This window comes from Balearica regulorum, chromosome 3 (assembly GCF_011004875.1).
Source record: "Balearica regulorum gibbericeps isolate bBalReg1 chromosome 3, bBalReg1.pri, whole genome shotgun sequence".
Taxonomy (NCBI): Eukaryota; Metazoa; Chordata; class Aves; order Gruiformes; family Gruidae; genus Balearica; species Balearica regulorum.
In genome coordinates, this window is record NC_046186.1 from 83,947,202 (window position 1) to 83,967,248 (window position 20,047).

At 42.6% G+C, this 20,047-nt stretch overlaps 1 protein-coding gene across 1 annotated transcript in view; it reads left to right on the forward strand.

The window, feature by feature from the left end:
• The first annotated feature begins 2,617 nt into the window (after positions 1–2,617).
• MTR (5-methyltetrahydrofolate-homocysteine methyltransferase) overlaps positions 2,618–20,047 on the forward strand; it is a 51,569-nt gene continuing 34,139 nt past the window's right edge. Inside the window, exons 1-8 of the mRNA XM_075748764.1 lie at positions 2,618–2,784; positions 9,020–9,234; positions 11,832–11,921; positions 12,741–12,810; positions 13,963–14,055; positions 14,148–14,254; positions 15,550–15,609; positions 17,379–17,473. Of these exons, the coding sequence (XP_075604879.1) occupies positions 2,748–2,784; positions 9,020–9,234; positions 11,832–11,921; positions 12,741–12,810; positions 13,963–14,055; positions 14,148–14,254; positions 15,550–15,609; positions 17,379–17,473 (767 nt within the window). The 5' untranslated portion in view covers positions 2,618–2,747. The remainder of the gene's footprint in view (positions 2,785–9,019; positions 9,235–11,831; positions 11,922–12,740; positions 12,811–13,962; positions 14,056–14,147; positions 14,255–15,549; positions 15,610–17,378; positions 17,474–20,047) is intronic.

The window sequence follows — 20,047 nt, forward strand, 5'->3', positions numbered from 1 at the left end:
GAAATCAGATTAATCTGTTTTCTCTTTCAGATTTCTGCATGGTGCTGTGAATGCTTCACTCGGATATAATCCTCTGAAATACGACTGTTCTTTAGTAACATAAATAATCTCGCTGTTCTTGTTTAAATAAGGATTACTTATATGAATAGCCTACTGGGAACTGCATCCTCAGGAATACAGACAGACACTCCTCTTCCCTTCACCCTCCAGAGTCTGTCTTGCCTGGGTTGTGCTCATTTAGTTGTCTGTACAACTCCAGTTTCCAAAGCTGCCCTCCCTTCCTGCTGCTGCTCCTATATCAGTTCTGGAGACCATTCAGCTGCAGATGAATTGGATCACAGACCTATTCCCACTGAAAATTGACCTTTAAAGAAGAATTGTGTTCGAGGGTTAGCACCTGCACAAGGAAAGACATGGAAATATGAGGATGGCGCAGGGTGGAATTTGGGACTGACTCTTCACAGCACCGCACAGTCAAACTGGCTCAAACTGGTTGTGAAACTGCAGAGTAAATGGGAGATGTGAAATGATCCTTTTCAAAAAGCACCTTCAAATTTTCAGCTTTTTTTTTTTTTTTCCACTGACCTACTTTGCAGCAGTTATACAAACAACTGCATCAGCACACGCAAGGACGTGCTGAGCTGTGGTACAAAGATCTGTCGCCACAAAGCAACTGTGGAGACAGTGAGCTTTTTAACCTGAATTGCTGCTAGAGAAAATGTTGATAGTGTTATGTGGCATGACAAAAAGGTTGGAAGTTGTCCAAAAGTCAAGCAAGGAAATACATACCCTAAAATCTCTTAGTGAACTGTTCTCAAAGCATTGCCCATCTCTATAATGTATGCAAATTATCTGTAAAAGGAATAAAATTAAGCACTCTCCAGGAGTACCTGACTTTTGTTTCTGTTCAGTGTATTCCACTTCTATTGTTAGGCTTTTAAAGTTTATGGGTTTCCAGACCATTGCATCATACACTGAAATTCTGGGACACAGTTTTGCAGTGAGAGCTCGGGCTGACCACTGCAATGGTTTGCTGAGAGGCAAGGTCCGCTCTCCAGCGATGTCTCCTGGAGCATGACCTCTGCAACTGAAGTTGGACTACTCTCTGGTTGATTTGTAAGGTGCCTGTATTTCTTCTGAAGCTGAATTAGATATACATATTGTTTAAACATAAAGCTACATTTTTATATGTGCTTGCGTCACCATTGACCGAAGTGACAATTGATTATAAAAGTTCCTAGACTGCATTTGACTCAACGGGTTTGTAACCAACTATTTTTGTATCTCAAAAGAAAATTCAAGAGTAAACATTAAACCTCCAGGAATCATCTACACTAATGGCTTTTGACTCATTTTGAGCCTCCTGAATTTTTTCCAGGGAAAAAGCAGAAGCCATTATTAAGTACGGAACATGGAGCAACCCATACTCTTAGCTGATGAAAGGCTTTACTGTTGCCGCACAGAGCTGAGGCCCAGGCACCTGAAGGAGGGAAGCAAACTCAGTTCATTCCTGTTAGAACCAGCAGCCTCTGCATCTTCACCTGCAGTTCTTGCTTTGCTTGCTTGACTTAATGAAGCAGCCAAGGAAAACAGGAAAAGCTGGTCAATAACCCATTTTACACACTTCCTTCTTATCACTGAACTAGTTTAAATGACAATGCTGCTCCTGCGTATTGCTGTCATTTGAATTACTAACACTGTAGATGAGAGCAGCGGTTATTCCCTTGAGCTATTCCGACTCATGGCAAGCAAGCGTTTGCTACAGGCAGTGTAATGCTTGCCAGGCTGCTCTGCAGCTGTAAGGGACAGGTAAGTATTGCTTTCTTTTAAAATACGAGTCCTCAGATAAGTTGAAAGGATGTATCATCAGAAGTGAAACTCCTGTGTCAAAGTAAAGCACAATTTATTTGTTTTGTTCGACTGTCACGCAAACTGTGCTTTAATTTGCTCGATTCCTTTTGTATAAACTTGTTTCCGGGTTTTCATGCCAGTAACACGCATCCATACATCACTGGCAAGTCTGATTTCGTTTATCTAAGGTGTATTTGCATTTGTTTCCTCTCAACACTAAATCTTTAATTGCAATACAAGTGTTGGCATTTGAAAGACTTACTTTTCCCCTCATCTTCCCACAGTGAGGGACAACTCATTTTGTTTAGCCCTGCCTGGCGGCAAAAGTATAGCCCAGTAACCACAGGGGCATCTAAAGCCATCAGCATTTAAAGCCAGGACAGTTCCGAGACCAGGCTTTCCTTGCTCCATCCAAGCTTAAGAGCTGCCATCCTCAGGCCGCGAAAGGAAAGCAAGCCAGCTCCTCGGGGCAGCTGTCAGCCTGCTGCTGCGGCTGCCCGTCCACTGCCAACAGCTTCAGCGGGCGCTGCCGCGCTCCAGCCGCGGGCTCCCGGGCAGCGGCCGGCCAGGCCGACGACGAGCCTAACGGAGCGCTGATGGCCGCTGAGGGGCAGCTCCCCCAGCCCGCCGCTTCCGCCTGAGGCAGAGCCTCTGCCTGTGTCAGAGGAGGGGGGGACACACCTCTCCCGCCTGCCCGGCGGCCCCGCGCCAACGGCAGTAACGGCCGCCCCACGCGCGGGCAGCCCGCGCTTCCTGCCCGTGGTCTGGGCGGAGCTCGCGCGTCAGGGGGGTGACGCGGCGACCCTGCCGCTCGTGCTCCTGTCGCGGGTTGCGCGCGAGCGCCCTCGCCCTCGTCCCCGCGGCGCGGCGCGCGGCGGCGGTGACGTCTCGGCAGCATGGCGCCCACGGGGCCGGCGCGCGCCGACCCGCCGGGTAACAGGCGCGAGCGCGTGCGCGCAGCGGGGACGGGGCGCGGGGGAAGTGGCGGCGCCCCTCCCCACCAGGCAGCGGCGGGCCGGGGGCCGCCACGTGCCCCTGTTGTGGCAGCGGGGCGGGGCCTTTCCGCCCACGGGCGGGGGGACGTGGGGAGCCGCTTCCCCACTCGCAGGAGCGGCGGGGGCTCGGGGCGGCGGGTTCGATTTCCTCTCGGCTTCGGGTGTTTGCCCGCGGCTCGACACCGGCGCAGTCGCCCCTGGGGCGGTGCTGGCGGGGGGGTGTCAGTTGGTAGCGGTTAACTTTCGTAAAAGGCGCGTTTGGCGGCGCGGCCCGTTTAACTGCACGCCACGCCGCGCCGCCCCGAACGTGGGGTGTGGATGGCGGTAGTGGGTAAGGGCGCTTGTTGCGGGAGCCCCGGCCGCTCTAGCGCCGAGCAGCTCCCCTGCGGTAGGCTTCGCCTTACCCAGAAGGGGTCCGAGCGTGCCGGGACATCCGCACCGCCCTATCGGACACAATTAAGCTGGAAAGATTAAAAACAAACAACTGCGTGAGAGCCTGCGGCTTGATGGTAGGGACTGGGTCTGCTCCAGGTGCTCTGGGGCTCTAAGCCCAAAATGCCATTTTGTGGGTTAAACAGAAGTTGTTGGAGAAGTGAGCTACTAATTGACATTGTATTTTTAAACGGACAGGTCTGTCAGTGGCTGCTTTCAGTGATGCTGCTACCTGCAGAGATCCCAAGCACTTTCCTTTTTAATATTTCTGAGGGAGTGCCTGCTGCTGAGCTGGTATTTCAGCCCAGGCTTGCATCCCTCGGCTTGTTAAACAGGCCTGCAGTCCTCCTCGCTGCAGAGCTGTGTGCAGCACTGACCCCACAGTCCGCTCTCGTGGTCTGAGGTTTTTCCAGGTTTCTCTGGCAAAGATGATGTTGACCTGCCCTGCCCTTTCTCCTGTGCCATGTGGGGTGAAGCCAGGGCTAGCGACTGCCCTGCTGCTGTGGGACTGAATGGGTTTGGCTGAAATGGGAGATGTGGGAGGGTGTTCCAGCAGCAGCTTGAGAAGCAGTGGCAGTTGGAGAAAAGTTCTGCTTAGATGGAAGCAAAAATTTTGTGCCAGGAGTGTTTGTGGAGCCCCACTGAACAGGCAGAAGGCAGTAGATGATGGTGTGTATGTCTGGCAGTGATGCAAAGGACCTGCATTCGGGAGCAGGCTGTCGAGAAGCTGAGCAAAGTGCTTCTCCTCAGCCTTTTCAGTGGCAGGGCATGCCACAAAGCAAGACTGTGCTGGTCTGGAGGCTGGTTTGTGTCCCCGTGGTTCCTGCCTGTAATGAATATCTATTAATCTGTTGTGAACAGATTAATGTCAGGAGAAGGACAGTTGTGGTTATAACACAGGAAGCTTTCTGAGCCTGGGACTTGTGTTTTTAGCTAGGGATGGTAGGCACAGCTTACAGGATCCCTTTGTTATTCTGAGACTTCAGTGACTTTTGTGGTTGTCATTTGTCTTTCAAGCTAACTTTGTAAATGCATCAGCTACACAGGTGTCTGTTATGGAAGATCTGACTGGTTCTTAAGACAAGTGCTGACACGGAAAATGTCAGCAAGATGCATGCAGGTACCCAAGGTGAAGTGGTAAGATCCAATGCTTCCCTCTTTGGATAGGCAGGGTAACAAATAACTTAGCAATAGGGTGCTGCTGCCCACTGTTGAAGAGGACCTGTCTGCCATCTGTTGCTACAGTTCGTGAAACTCTTCATGTTGCCAGAGGGCATCCAGTTGAAGAAGATTTAATTAAGCAGCAAGTAATGCTAAGGTTGTCATGAGCTATCTGTGGCAGGCTGTTGCAAGAGCATCCTTTCTAGCTACTACTGTTGCAATGTCTGTGTGCTGCACAATAATTTTTTGAATGATGGAAACCTTGTGCTTGGAGCTGGTGCGGGGCAATGCTGGTTTGCTGGATTGGGATGTGCAAATGTGGAGTGGCCCTGTTGCCTGTAGGACAGGACCTGGTCAACCTAGGAAATAGGGGGTACTGTAAGTGCCTCTAACTCCTTGTAGTTCTTCGCTTTGTGTCCTTTCACATTAACGTGATGAAAAAGCTATACTTTCTCTGTCACAGCTGGGTTGATTCTTTATTAAAAGCTTTAGAAGCAACTTGTAATCCTTTATTCCTTTCCAAGTACTTGTATACCAGGCGATTTTATACTAAGAATGAATTTTTAATAGGAGTGCATAAATAATAAAAACCACCTTTTGAAAATCATTGCAGACATCAGAAAAATGTGGGTTTTAAGCAAGTTGCAAGGTTTGAAGTCCTGTTTCTTGTGGAGAACTTGCCTTTATCCCTTCAATTCTGCACATACGGCCTGTATGTTGGTTGGGATAAGGAGATGAAGGAATATCATCCTGCCATATCCCCTGAGCTCTTTAGTTGCCACATCGTGAAAATGGAAGGTTACTATTGGGCAAAGTTTATAATTGTTAGTGGTAGGATGACTGTAGGCATGAGCAGTGGTAGCAGAGGGACACCTTGTGTGCTATGCGCACTTGGAAACATCTACAAGGGGTAAAAGTTGTAGCTAATACAATTTCTCCTTGCCAGACTAGTAATTCCCTTGCTCAAGTGATCTCTCACCTTGGGGAAGTGAAGTAAGGTATGAGGGCTTTTTATTCTGTGTTCCATATCCCATTGACTTTCAAGCCAATGCTGTTGAGTCACTTTTATTCTGTCTTGGTATGGTCTGCTAAACTAGTTCCAGCCCTAGAACGCTGTGTGGTAATGTGCTTTATATTTTAAGCTTCAGTAGAGTGTAAAATCAAGGTAATTGGTCCTGGGTCCTGTTACCGCTGCTGGTTTGCTACTGTGGTGGGCTGACATTGGCTGAAGGCCAGATGCCCACCAAGCTGCTCTATCATTCCTCAGCAGGACAGGGGCGGGGGGAAGGAGAAAATAAGATGGAGAAAAACTCATGGGTCAAGAGAAAGGCAGTTTAATTAAGCAAAAGGCTGTGTGCAGAAGCAAAGGAAAATAAAAGATTTATTCTCTACTTCCCATCAGCAGGTGATGTCCATCCACTTCCCAGGAAGCAGGGCTTTGGTACGTATAGTGGTTGGTCTGGAAGACAAACGTAAATAGCGAGTGCTGCCCCCTTCCTCCTTCTCTCTCTTAGCTTTTATTGCTGAGCAGATGTCATACGGTATGGAATATCCCTTTGGTCAGTTTGGGCCAGCTGTCCTGGCTGTGTCCCCTCCCAAGATCTCGCCCACCCCCAGCCTCCTGGTGAGGGGGATGCTGGAGGGACAGCCGTGGTGCTGTGCCAGCGCTGCTCAGCAGTAGCCAAAGCACCGGTGTGTTATCGGCACCTCTCTGGCTACCAGTACCCAGCACAGCACTGTGAGGGCTGCTGTGGGGAAAATTAACTCCAGCTCAGCCAGACCCAATACAACTACTATTTCTGTTATAGCTATAGAGGCAGTTTTTCTCCTGGACACTTCTGAATGGAAGAGGGAATCCATTTCCCAAAGCTCACTAGTGATCTTTATAAAACAAATTTTTAATCAACTTTGGCTGAGTGGAGGCAGGAGCAGATTTTGTAAACAACAACAAAAGGCTGACCTAATTTTTCCCTGCTTAGAAATGTCTCCAAACATTTTTTCATTTATTCTGTAACAAACTCTTGCACCCTGTCTTTGCTGGAGAGGGGAATTATGTGAGTTGAATGCTGAATTAAGATGATGGTACTTGTTTAGCAGAGCTGACTCCCAGCCTCCTCCCTTCTTTTCTCCCAAGGGCAGAGTTCAGCACTTTCTAGCATGGCTTTATGAATCAATCCTCTCTGATTTGTGGGGTCTTTTTGGACCTGTCTGCAGACTTTGTTTCCAACTTGAAAATTGCATTGTCAGTGTACCAGAGCACAGCTTCAAGTAGCGCAGGCTCCTGATGGAAGAAGAATCAAGTATTATCCATAGCAAGGACAGCTAAATTGGGTTTTGGTGGGCTTGGAGCTATGCCATCTGTTTGTAAAACGTAGAGTCTGTGTACCTCTGGGACTAACAGCCACCTTCGTGATTCCCACCCTGTTTCCTGCAGCTTTTTCAGGTGCTGCTGAAGAAACACAGATTTGGAAAGCTTCTTCAGGGTAAGGCTCTCGCAGAGCTGGGAGCTGAGATGAGGCAGAAGTCTGTGCTCCTATGAGCAGAAAACTGTACACTGAAGCAGTATCTGTTCAGCAAGGTACCTGTAGAGAAAGCAAAACAGTAGTGAGGTGCAGAATTTAAAATCAAACATGACTGTAAATCTTTGCTTCCCAGTGTGTATGATAAGATAGTTGGGAAGCACGTAGGTAAAAGGAACAGAAGCCTGTAGAAAGGAGGACTGGTTCTGGGAGGGCTGTGATGGCCTGGCTCAGCTGTCTGGGCTGCAGCTCTTGATGTCAAGGAGTGGACTTAGGAGGCTACATTAAAGCAAAAGCAAGCTCTAATGTATATGTCTCATTGGCTTGTAGCTCTTGCAAAGCATAAGTCATGCTCCATGGAAGTCTGCGTTGCATGCATGCTTTCAGATAAAATTTTTTGGGTCTTGCTTCTGAAAGCCTTTAGCTCAAGGACTGATTTTATTTTTATGAATAATTTGATGGTTTAACGTGAGTAGGTTTAAGCTCTTGTATAAGAACCTGCTGAGCCTGCCTGTGTGGTGTTAAAACTTGCAGCTTGAAATGAGGGTGGCTTCCTTTTTTGTATTTTAATCTCCCTTCAAATGCTTCATACTCATTATAGAGCAAATTTTATTTGGCTTCTCTTCTTGCTGAGACTACATCTGATTTAGAGCTGTTTTTCCAGAGTGCTGGTATAAATGTAACCTTGTAATACTTAACTCTTGGCCTCATCTTCTCTCCAGCATATTCTTTTTTAACAGTACTGACGACAAAACAGAAGTTGCATTGCAAGAATGCAGAAGGAAAAAAGTCAAATCAGTTAGCAGTTGCCAGTGATTTTTAAGTATTACTGTGTGTAAGTTGTAATGAGATGTAAGGATATTTTTGTGCTTCAGAAATAATTTGCTTTTACAAGTGTTTTGATGATAGTGCATAATCAAAATGCAAACCAAATGTTTACTCAAAGTGAGTAAGCCCAAGCTGAATGGAGGAGAGCAATGAAGACACTTCTTTCATCTACATGGTTGTGAATGATAATTGGGGTCCCACTCTTGTAAATTGGGTTTTTGTTAAAGAGGCTGTTTGATTACTTTGCTATATGCATGTGTGTCTTCATTCTGAAATGATTCTGCTTATGTTCTGAAGAGGAAAAGTAGGATTACTTTTGTTGGGGTTTTTGGGGTTTGGAGGTGTTTGTTTTGCTTTTTTTATTATTTCAGATTAGAGTTTCGTCTCTGTGTAGTGTTTGGGATGGGCTTTGTTTGGCATCTTAAAACATTGCAATACTGCATCTTCATTCCTAATGATAGCTCTGAAATTTCTACGGTTTTCTATTTCAATCATTGTTAGACTTACCCTGTCCAATATCTTATAATTAGGATGAGACCCACCTGATTTGTTTTCTTCTGACATTTTTGTGGAGCAGAAGATGATCTTGCTGTGTTTGTGCAAAAGAAAGTAAAATCTGGCTATTATCTGTCAGTGTATCTTGGCATTTGCTCACTGACAGAAGTGCAAAATTGTTATTTACTACTCTAATCCTAGGAAGAGGTGAATTTGGGACTCAGTTGAAGAATTGGTTTTGGTTGCTCAGTTTATTTCTCTTTCTCTATCCTTACAGTATAGGCAATTAAAGTAGCGTTTGTTTTTTTTTTAAATTAAGTTTATTGGTTTCTGCTTTGCACTCGTGTACCACTTATAGTACGGTGTCTGGTACAAAGATGCTGTGTTGGAAATAGCACACTTTTCAGTGCTGGAGACTAGTTTATGTAGAGAGTTTGATATATATGCCTTTGTGAACTTTTGATACTTTTTTTTTTCTGCAGCTGACTGTGTGCAGGTAACTTGCAGGTAACTGTACTTAGGTGAAGGACCAATTGAGTCTAATCCTATTTAGGTAGATGCAGCTGTTACGTGACATCAGGTGATTTGAGTTGTAGGTGAAATAAACAAATTACTGTTTGATTTCAGTAGAGGATTAGTTATTTTATACTGTTTCTTAAATGGGAAGAGCTCAGGTTGTACAAGTGTATAGATAAGGAATTTCAAAGCTGCTTAAATATTGGATTTATTTTCTTACAGCGGATCCACAGAAGAACATGGGAGATGAAATTGAATTGGTTCTGCAGGAGCGGATAATGGTTTTGGATGGAGGCATGGGTACCATGATCCAGCAACATGCCCTGTCAGAAGAGGATTTCCGAGGACATGAATTTAAAGATCATTCCAGGCCTTTGAAAGGAAATAATGACCTTCTCAGTATAACTCAACCTGATATAATCTGTGACATACACAAGGTAGGTGGTTCTGATTTCTGTCTCTTGACAGGAGAAGGAAGGAGAATTTGGCCTCTGCGCTCCTCTTTCCATGCCACAGGCTACTGGCTCTTCTTTGTCTTTTGGGGATAGGGAAGAGAGTGCTAGGTAACCATGTGAAAAAGAATGAGCAGATTTGACTGTTCTGGTTGTGTGAGCACAGCATTCGTGTCTTGGTTCCTGATGTCACCCAAGCAGTGTTGGTTTTAAATCCCTTTTTGACTTATGTCCCTGATGTATTTCTACTAATTGTAGATTCTGATTTTTTTTTTCTCTTTTCCTCCTCAACCAGCACTTGAAATGCATCTAAGTAGGACATATCTGAATTCTAGATGCATGTTTCTATAATTGTATATTAAAGAGCTGTTAAATGTGGCAGCCTGAAGCAGGCCTCTCCATGGTTAATGAGTATATGGGCTTCCTAATGATTATATGTGCTTCAATATTCTCGGTTTTTCCCTAGGATGTTAATGTGTAGCCCAGAGAATAAAACAGTCTAGGGTTGATCATTAGGAATTTGCAAACAGATTTTATTATTTTCCTATATTCAATTAGAATTCATAAACCAACTTCCTAAGTCTTTTATCTCTTGAGTTGCAGTTATTTGTAGGTCTTACTGTAATAATTGGAATGCTTGAATAGCATTGCAACTAGTTGATATTCACTTGAAGCCTCACATCTGTATTTCATTGGTTAGAATCATAATTGGCTTACATTTGTTAAACTTGGTATTTAATCTGTATTTTTATATTTACATTCTAACTGTCATTCTTTGGATTTTAAAAATGATGAGTTGAAAAGAATCTGAGTCTTTGACCTGTAAAAATTTCAGGAGGAAATATTTGTAGATTGAGTTCAGTCCTTTGACTGTCAACTGAGCTGTAGTGGTCATGAACCTGGTAATTTATAATAGCTTGTGGTTCCAATCAGGTAAGCTTGTTTAACAGTTGAATTTTGCAGGTTTAGCAGAGCAATAGTGATGCGATTAGAGAATGAATGCATTGAGTCAAGCCCTGTAGCCTGCTATTGTCCCTCCAATGGCCAGTTGTCAGTGCTTTAGGAAGAGTGTAAGGAAAGAACAAGTCTGTGCTGGTCCCCATGCTTGCAGCAAATTTTGGGTCAGGCGCTTTCTGAGCCATGGGTGGTGACTTCATATTTTATAGCTACCAGTGGTTATTTCTTCTGAGAATTGGACAGAACTTGAAATAATAGATGAAAATATTTCTACGAAGTAACTATAATCCCACTATACATATGGTTGTTGGTTTTGTGATTTGTTGGGGTTTTGTTTGTTTGTTTGTTTTGTTTTTTTTAAAATGGTCCAGTGAGTGGGATCTCACAGATATCAGTAACTTGAAAAGTAAATGTTAGCTGTACCTTGTCTGGCAACAGAAGATTCAGTGGTAAGAAATGTGATGTATTTTCAAAGGCAAAAATGGTCTTGCTTTGAATGTATTATTTCCTTTTATGGTGGTAGACAGTAAAGTAGAAGGACTTTTGCTAAAGTGAGAGATCTGAACTAAACAAAAGCTAGTACAAAGCTGTACACATTTAACATCTTTCTTCAGTCTAGATGATTTTCCAAAACTTCATTACTTGGTTATTAGTGTACATGTAAGAACTTGTATATTTCCATATAGCTATTTGTAGGTATTTCCATATGTATCCAGGAGGAGTTGAGAGAAAGCATATTAGTTTGCAGCAAAACATGCTTTAAAGCAAATTTAATTCTTTTCTGCTTTGTTTGGATCAAGACTTTATTTGCTCTGTTGAACCCCCTGATCTTGTCTGCTCCTTGTAGGGGAATCTGAGTGGTTTATTTTTAATGGCCACATCAGTATTTTTGACTTACTAGCACTTCAAATGTCTTAATTTCTGTGAATATGCAGGGGTCACCTAAGCGTTAACCTGATCAAAAAGAGGTGTTAGGGAGGGAGGAGGGCAACTGATAGAGGTTATAAAAATGCAGATGAGAATCTGTAAAAATATTTCAGTTTGCATTGATTTCAGTTTACTTCAGGGGGAATTAGACAACCAAAATGGAGCAGAAGGCTTAATTGTTTTGTGAATCTAGGCTGTTAGTTAAACTTTAAATGTGATCTGAACAAAACATAATTCTCCTAAGCTTGTATTCTGTCCCAGTATGCTCTTGTGCTGTACAGCTCCTTTCAGAATGTTTAAATTTGCTAATCCTCTGTTGCTGTTTAACTGGTGCCTTTTCTGAGTCTGCCCACAGCAGCCCTTGCTTGCTGATGGCAGTTGGACTATGTCCAACCATGTCCCTGTGCAAAAATCTAGAATATGTTCCAGATGCTGGACTCAGTGGCGGAGGTGACTATAAATGTCACCTGCTATTAGAAAGTGTGGCTGACTCTCAAACTGTGTAAAATTGGTTATATGGAACACTTCTATTGCTTCAGCCTTGTGCCTTTGAGTAAGGCCTTCAAAGTTTGATCTGCTTCGAATTAGGAGACGATTTGTGACTTTTTGTCAACTGAACGAGACAAAGTAATTGGGTCGCTTTCATGCCATATCACCATTCTGGAAGTTTTGGAGTTTTTTTCTTTCATGTCTTACAGGAATACTTGCTGTCAGGTGCTGACATCATTGAAACTAACACTTTCAGCAGCACCCGAGTTGCACAAGCTGACTATGGCCTTGAGCATTTGGTAAGAATGCTAAACTATTTACACATTAAAATATTAATCAAGATTTTTGTCTTGACAGCCAAGATTGGCTTAGTCCCAGAGTCTGTTGGTGTTGTGTTTATTGACTGCATGCTGCCTCTTGAGCCATGTGATGGAGTTGTAGCTCATTTCCTCTGCTGTGGACAATTGTACTTGTTGTGTGTGACAGTCGTATTGTGCCTCTTGTTGATGAAGGCACAGGCAATAATAATTTGTCCTGGATTTTCCTTGAGTATTCACAGAATGTCTCAGTTCTGTGAACAGGGATGTTTTGCTTCAGTCCTTCCAACTTACCAAATGCCACAATGGAACTGCTTTTTTCTAGGATGTAATTTATGTGTGGTTTGTGCTGGTGTATGTAGAAGACCTTTCAAGCATGCATTTGTCATACGTATTCTGTGTTATGTATTGTTTTGAGAAATATGAAATAAAATACTTGGAAATATGCTATTTGAGTAAAAAGTTAATTTAGAAGTAGGTTAATTTGGTCTTCAAAGTCCTGTTCTTCAGCTTCTGTTAACTTCAGCAGGATTTAATCAGTACCTTACAGAATGAAATTTTATGATTAGCAGCTGTAGGCTGCGGTGTATGTGGGATGAGACCTGCCGTGTAACTCTGTTGCTGAGGTGTATAGAGCTGTCCCTTTTGAGGTTTTGTAACAGTGCTTGTATGTATTTGTATGGCTTAGGGAGACTTCAGAGTGTGCCGCGAGCTACTGAATGGAAGTGTTGTGTGCCTTTGAGGATGAGTTATGATGTACTGAATTAAAGGTTATTCAGTAATTCTCTGTAATTGTTCTAGGCATATCGGTTAAACAGAGTCTCTGCACAGGTAGCCAGAAAAGCAGCAGATGATGTTACAGCTCAGACCGGTAAGCAATATTTATTTTAATTTCTTATTCAGTTGTGGTTTTGACTCTCTTGCTACAGTCTTTGAAATGTTGCTAACTAGAGGATAGCTTGATGGTTTACATCACAGGGACTTCACTTGCGGACGTGCACACTGTAGCAATTTCACATCTCTATTCATATCTCACTAATTTCAACATGTTTGCAGGATCTGGTCCTTAGTGCATTCTGCAGGATGGCTGTCCCATGCCTGCCTATATTAGACTGTGTGTGAGTCACATCTTTCAGATATGTTTTAGAGAAAACAAATTCAGCATGGTTTGTTACTTAGGTTTGTATGGAACATGTCTTTGTACTACAGAATTGGGATAGCTGATTGTAGGTAAATGTGGATTGCCAGTTACTCCAAGCGTAAGTCTCTTGCTTTGACGTTACTCGGCAGCTACTGGAATGTGCTTAGTATGTGACCGTCATCTGTAAATGTGCAGTCTTTTATCTTCTAGGCTTTACGTGAGAGGGTTATAGCTCGCTCACACTGCTGTGGACAATACTGCCTTTCAAAGACAAGTAACTTCCTCTTGTTTTCTGGCATCATACTATATTTCAAGCTAATAGTGCTGCTGTCCAGATAATACCTTACTGATGTGATTCATAGTATGCAATAAAAATGTAAGAGTTGAAATACCCTTTAAAAAAAAGTGGTGTGGTTTGGTTGGTTGGTTGAGGTTTTTTTATGAATACAGGCCAGAATATTCAAATCAGGTTATCTAGTGAAAAATGTCAGGACCGTTCTGTGCTGTGCATTTGAAGTAATTGAATGAAGCTTCCTGTGTCAGAAACAAATGATACTTCGAAGAAAAATTGACCCAATTGCCCTTTTTGTAGATGTTTTTCTATCTATCTCGTGTGTATACACTGAACGTCTTGTTGGATGGATTAAAACAAAATAAGTCAGCTGTGCTGGGTAATCTGGTGCTGATCAAACTCTTGATTTAAGACAGGAGTTTCCTGTTTTATGGTTTTTCATCCCTGAATGATACGCATGTCTTGGTGTCCTTGGAGGTATTTTGTGTTGATGTGGCTGTCATAGTAAAACCAGAGGTAAATTGTTTTTTGGTTGTGTTGTTTAGGGTTTTTCTTGTTATTCTTGTGTTCTTTTCTGTGTCTTGGTTTAGGAATTAGGAGATATGTTGCTGGAGCCATGGGTCCAACAAACAGGACACTCTCTGTGTCACCATCTGTGGAGAGACCAGATTACAGGAACATAAGTAAGTATTTATAACCATCAAGTGATTTAACTTAGGTGACGGTCTTGAAAGCGATACCTCCAGATGAAATTAACACCATTCTTGTGTTACAGCTTTTGATGAACTGGTTGAAGCCTATAAGGAACAAGCCAAAGGACTTTTGGATGGAGGAGTTGATATCTTGTTAGTGGAAACCATATTTGATACAGCCAATGCCAAGGTGAGACTCTTGGAAAAAAATACTGAGTAATATAAGTATTTGGTGTACTACCTAAGGAAATCTAACATAGCACTTGTAAGAGCTATCAGCTACTGCTTACTAAATACGTGAAAAGACTCTTCAATTGATAGCAAACAGGTAGAATGTAAGGAGATATAGTTTTTAATCAGCCTTTTCCAGAGTTTTTCCTTTGTCTTTTTATATGTGCTGTTAGTATCTTTCTGGCTGTCTGTGCCGGCTGTCTGTGCCAGCTGTCTGCTTATTCCCAGAAGCTCTGCTGTATTGCAAAACATCTCCAAATGCATGTGATTGTATTTTTCACTGTAAGCATGTCTGTCCAAAGGATGCTTGTGATGCACACTGGAGAGGGAATGTCCAGTGTATCTGATTGTAGATGTGGGAAGGCTTGTGAGACAGTCCTGTTAAAATGTGGGTTTCTTGGGGACTCTGACATTCTGCCATCAGCTTGAAAAAAGAAGAATTGGGAGTAGAGGATTAGAAGGGTAAAATAAGAGGAGTAAAATGTTGAAGTATACCACAATTCATGTGCCTTTGACACCTCCTTCTTTATCTAATAATTGCTCAGAGCAGGTGGTGGAGTTGTTAGGATGCTTAAAACTGTCTTGCAATTTTACGTGGAAAAGTCTGGCTGGATATGCAACACAGCATTTCTTTAGGCTTTTGCCAGAGGCTAATTAACGTGTGCAGTGACGTGACTTGCCCTTTGCAGATTTGACCAGGCATCATGGAGGTTTGGCTGGGACTCTATAGGCTTAACATAGGGCTGAGCTCATGTTCGCATGCAACTTCCTTACCCTAAGGAGGCAGGAAATTTTCAGGATCTTCCAAGGGGTTACAGCAGTCCTACTGTTAAAGTTTGTGGTGGTTAGAATCCTTTGCAAGCTGCGTGTCTAAACGGGTTCAAGGGCAGTGAATGTGTACTGAGAATAGTACCTACAAGTGTGTTTGGTGTGGGGGTTGTGCTGCAGATGTGAGGGAGAAGTACATGCCGATGTGATTTGGGTTTCAGAGTAGTCTTGGTCTTACTTGGTTACTCCATGGTACTTCCTTTATACTTGTTACCAAAATGTGTTTTGGAACATCTGGAAGGTGTTAAGAGTAAAACCTCTTGAATGTAGTAAGTTCTTGCAGGCCATATGAGGTAGCAAGTTGCATAAACAGCCATTAAAAAATATTTAAAAAAAAAAAAAAGCAAACCCACACAAACAAAAAATCCAACACTCTGAAGAACTCCTGAAACACCCATTAATATTTTGCAATTTACTCTTCTGTAGGCAGCTCTTTTTGCACTCCAGCTGTTGTTTAAGGAAGAGTATGCTCCCCGACCCATATTTGTAAGTATATATTATTTATTTAATATTTTACATATAGTTAAGGTTGATTTGTGAATTAGCTGAGATGGCAGTTTTTTTAAATGATCTGCAGTTTGTATCTGTTCATACCTTTCTCTTGAATGTGGTTACTCTTTCCTTGAACCTATGTTCAAACTTATGTGGGACCTAGGCATCCACAAAATAATCTGTCAGTAACTTTTGCATCTTATGAATGTGTTGGTTTGAAAGCTTGCTTACTTTCGGACATTCCACCTGGTAACTTCTTTTGTGTCTTGCCATTTGTCTTTTGAAAGTGACAGTGAGCAGCTGTTCCACATTCCCTTTGCTGCATAGTCATGGCATTTATAGTCCTCTGTGAGAACCTCCTTTAGTCATCTTTTTTCTTCCTGAAGGGTCCTTGTCTATTCAGCTGCTCCATACCGTTCATTCATTATTCTTGTCACCTTTTTATTTTCCACTTCCTCGAGTCGGAGGGGAATTGGAATAGCATACAGCAGTCAAAGTGCAGACATTAGGGATTTGTATGATATCCTAGTGATGTTTTCTGCCTTGTCCATTTCTTTCTTTGTAGTTCCTGACATTTTACTGCTAGTGAGCTTTGAAATTGCATTTACAAAACTTTCTTTTGTTTCTCATATTAGTTTCTTGAGCAGTAAAGACTACTTTGGAGATGTCATTATGTAGAATTTTTCCTGTGTTCACAACTTTGTACTTGATCAGCAATGAGTTTCCACATTTTTATCATTCAAGCCAGTTAGCATTGAGAGTTTTCTGACTACACAGAGCTGACTTTTTGTCTTCATTGTCCTGGACAGAGTGGTCAGTGAGCTTGGCTGCCTCCTTCTCTGCTCTCTTTACGGTTCAGATATGTTGAGAAGTACAGCCCTCAGTACAGCTCTCTCTAGGATTACACTGGTCACCTCCCTTGCCTGAGTGGTTTGGAGGAAAGTAGTGTTAATATTAAAGCATGATTTGGAATAAATAACGGATTTACCTTTGCACAGAGGTTTCGAAACTCATTGCATCTTCTGGAAAAAAGATTTGTAGACTTGGGAATGCTTTCCTGGCTCATTCAAATGCCTCCTGAATTCTCAACTTCGTAGTCATTAGTTGGGGTCAAGACACTATTTATTATTTGCACATCTCTCCCTGTATAGTACTAAAGAGGTACGATTATACAGGTTAAGACTTCTATCTTGACTATGAAGTTGCAACATCTGATGTTCTCTTGTGGCCAAAGGAGTAACTTGGTTCTAAGGCCAGCCCCTGCCTTCCCCCACCTCCTGCCCCCAAACAACCTAATAGTAGTCCTGAGACCTGAAATAACATAAAGGGGGAGGTAGGGAGAAGGAGGAGGAAAGGAGAGGAGCTGTGACTGCTGATAGCTGCCTGAACAGGTGACCACTGCAGATTGGTTTAGAGGCCATCATCAGAATGATACCATGGTACTAATGCTACCTTGTTGCTGAATGGTTCATAGTAGTTTTCTCTCATATTTCTCCCCCCCCCCCCCCTTTTTTCTTTTTCTCCTCCTGAGGGGCGGGGGGGAAGAGAGAGAAAGAAAACTGGTCAAAGGTTTGCCTTTTCCCTAGTTAAATATTTAAATGTTTATAGGGAGGAAAGGGTTTAATTTTTCTGGTTTGGTTGTGCCTCATCACTTTGGGTGGAGTGCAGGTCCCTCTGCTTTGACTTTTAGCAGTTCAGCCATTTAAATTCTTGTTTTTATTGTTAATTTAATTCTTCTTTCCCTGTGTTCAATTGATATTCAGGTTTCTGGGACCATTGTGGATAAAAGTGGGCGTACCCTCTCAGGCCAGACAGGAGAGGCATTTGTCATTAGTGTTTCCCACAGTAAGCCACTTTGGTAAGGAAATGTATCTTTCTCTTAGTAAGTTATCTGTAGATTGTGATTCTTTTCTATTTTAACTCCTTGCTTGAAGCTATACTAACTGATCATATTTAATCATATGTATTGCTAACGTGTTCTATAATCATTCCCTCAGCAGAAATTATGTTTCCAAAGAATGCTGAATTTTTAAAACATTGCTCTAAATAATGGAAGGTTTTGTGTTTGCAACAGTCAATGAAATCACAATTAGGTCCAAGCATTAAAAAAAAAAATCCTGAAACTGTAGTTTGCCATCTCCTACTGTCTCAGATTGTGCAAGGAGCTAATTCCTGATATAAGCAGGGCTGACATCTCGTTCTTAGAGGGAAGCAGTGCCAGCTCAGAATGTTTCAGGGTGACTTGAATGAGCAAATCATAAGATTTAATGCCAGTGTTCTTTTTACCAAACTGTGACAAAAATGTATATATTCCCTGAGTGTTTTTCTCAAGAATGTGCATTGCTGTTTTGAGAGCTCCTGATGCCTCCATTTCCTTGCATTCTTTTCTGTTCAGGCAGAAAATTTGAAGTAAGTATGAGATTAAGATCTGGGGAAATGCATAATATAGCAGATTTTGGTCATTGTGAGAGGTTTTGCATGTTAATTTGAATACTGTTCTCTGTTCCTCTCTTCTGTGTTTCTATGCTCTACTCTACCTCATCCTTGCCTCCTCTTCCCTCTTTACCATTTCTTCTCTCAGGTTGGTTCTTCACACAAATACGTACACCGGAAATAGATTTTTTTTTTTCTTCCTCCTAGAATATTCTAACTGAAAACATTTAATTCACTGTTAGCAGTGCATGCCATGTGCATTGTGATGAGCCATTGTTTGTTTTTACAACAAAATTCCAGCTAAAACACGTAATCTGTCATCTCAGTGATACAAAAGCAGAAGACTGCATTCACAGCTTTCCTGACTGCCCTTGAGGCTCCACTTTCCCAGAGCAGACGGTGCTCCAGAAGTAACATATGGAGCCTCTTGGAACAGGGTGGTAGCTGACTCCTTCTCTCAGCATCACAACCTAGTGATCCATATTTGGCATGAGTCTGTCTCAGATAATCTTGCTTATAAGTCTCTGGCTTCTGAAGAGGAGAGAAGGGCACTGGAGCAGAAATCAAGAATTTATTAAACCATATTTCATAAAAGCTATCTTAGGGGTCTGAATGCTTAGGGCCTGCTTCTCATTTATGCAAAGGCTGCTATACTGCACTGTGGCAGAAGGGTTTTAGTTGCGGGAGCAGATTGCAGTTAGTGTTGTTTCCGTTGCCAAATTGGTAACGAGTGGCATTAGGGTTGTGAAAAAGCTGATTAATAGTAGTATCCTAGGGATCATGTTGTATGTGCTCACGTGTTTCCATTTGGGTTTTCTATGTCCTGTTTAGGGTGATGTGTTGTACTTAAGTCAGTTTGGTTTGGAGTGCCCCCCCAAAAAAAGTGCACGCTTTGTGTCTGGTTGATATAGATAATAGCTAAGAAACTCATGAACTGTGCTTAGTAAGTGCTGAAAGACGTGTGGCAAGCTGCTTGCTATGAAGGGTGCTTGTGTGTGGCATAAGTTCCCTCTGTGTTATTTCAGATCCTGTGATTGTTTCTACTGTGGTAGCATTAAGACGACATCCACCAAGTTTAGGGCCCTAATGTGTTTTTTGTGGTTCCTTAGGTTTCACAGGAGCTGATGCGTGACTGCTGTGAAGAAATGAGCAAGGGAGGGAGGTGATGTTTAAGATGAGGGTGTGATGGTTATTACACTAGGGTAGCAGGGATAGCATACCAGAAATCTGGTTCAAGGCTGCTGGCTTTTAAGGCATGGTTAATTGTTTGCTTTTCTCAAATGTTTTCTTTCATGATGCTGTTGAGCGCTATGGGGTGATGATACTGGCCACAGAAGCTATTTTTTTGTTTCTGAATAAATGTGCATGTCTGTGCTTAGTTTGATGTGGCAGTTTTGAAACAGGTAATGCCTGGATGGTGGTGTGCTCATCGGTATACTTGTCAGCAACCCCTGTGGTGGGTAATCATTCAGGCAATCTGGAGGGCCAGTACCCAGTAAGTCAAGTGAGAGCATCAAGAAGTGCTTGTTTGCTGAGTATGCTAGCTGCTTTTACAGTACTTCTGTGGTAAGGTAAAGAGAGTGACAGGTGAGTTTGTACTCAGAACCAGACACAGGTGAATATTAAATGTGGAAGGGAGAGATGAAGCTGCCTAATACAGGAGAGAGCTTAAAAAGAGGGTGTGGGGAGTGTGAGCTGGAAGTATGTAAATGGAATGACTTGAAATACATTGCATTCATCTGCATTTGATAAGGACAATCTTGTTAACTATTCTCACCTTGCTTTCCTTCGAAAATCCTGAGGGAGGAGCCCCCACTTTGAAATAAATTCCAGAACCTCATTGCTCTAATTAATTATGCATTCCCTGTGCATGCTGTTTGTATCCAGAGGATCTGTATGAAGGATTTAAATGTGTGTAAACACTGAATGGGTAAATGAGAATAAAAGGGTTTTTTAAAGTTTTTCTGTTTAAATAGAATGGCCTGTATAAGATGCATTA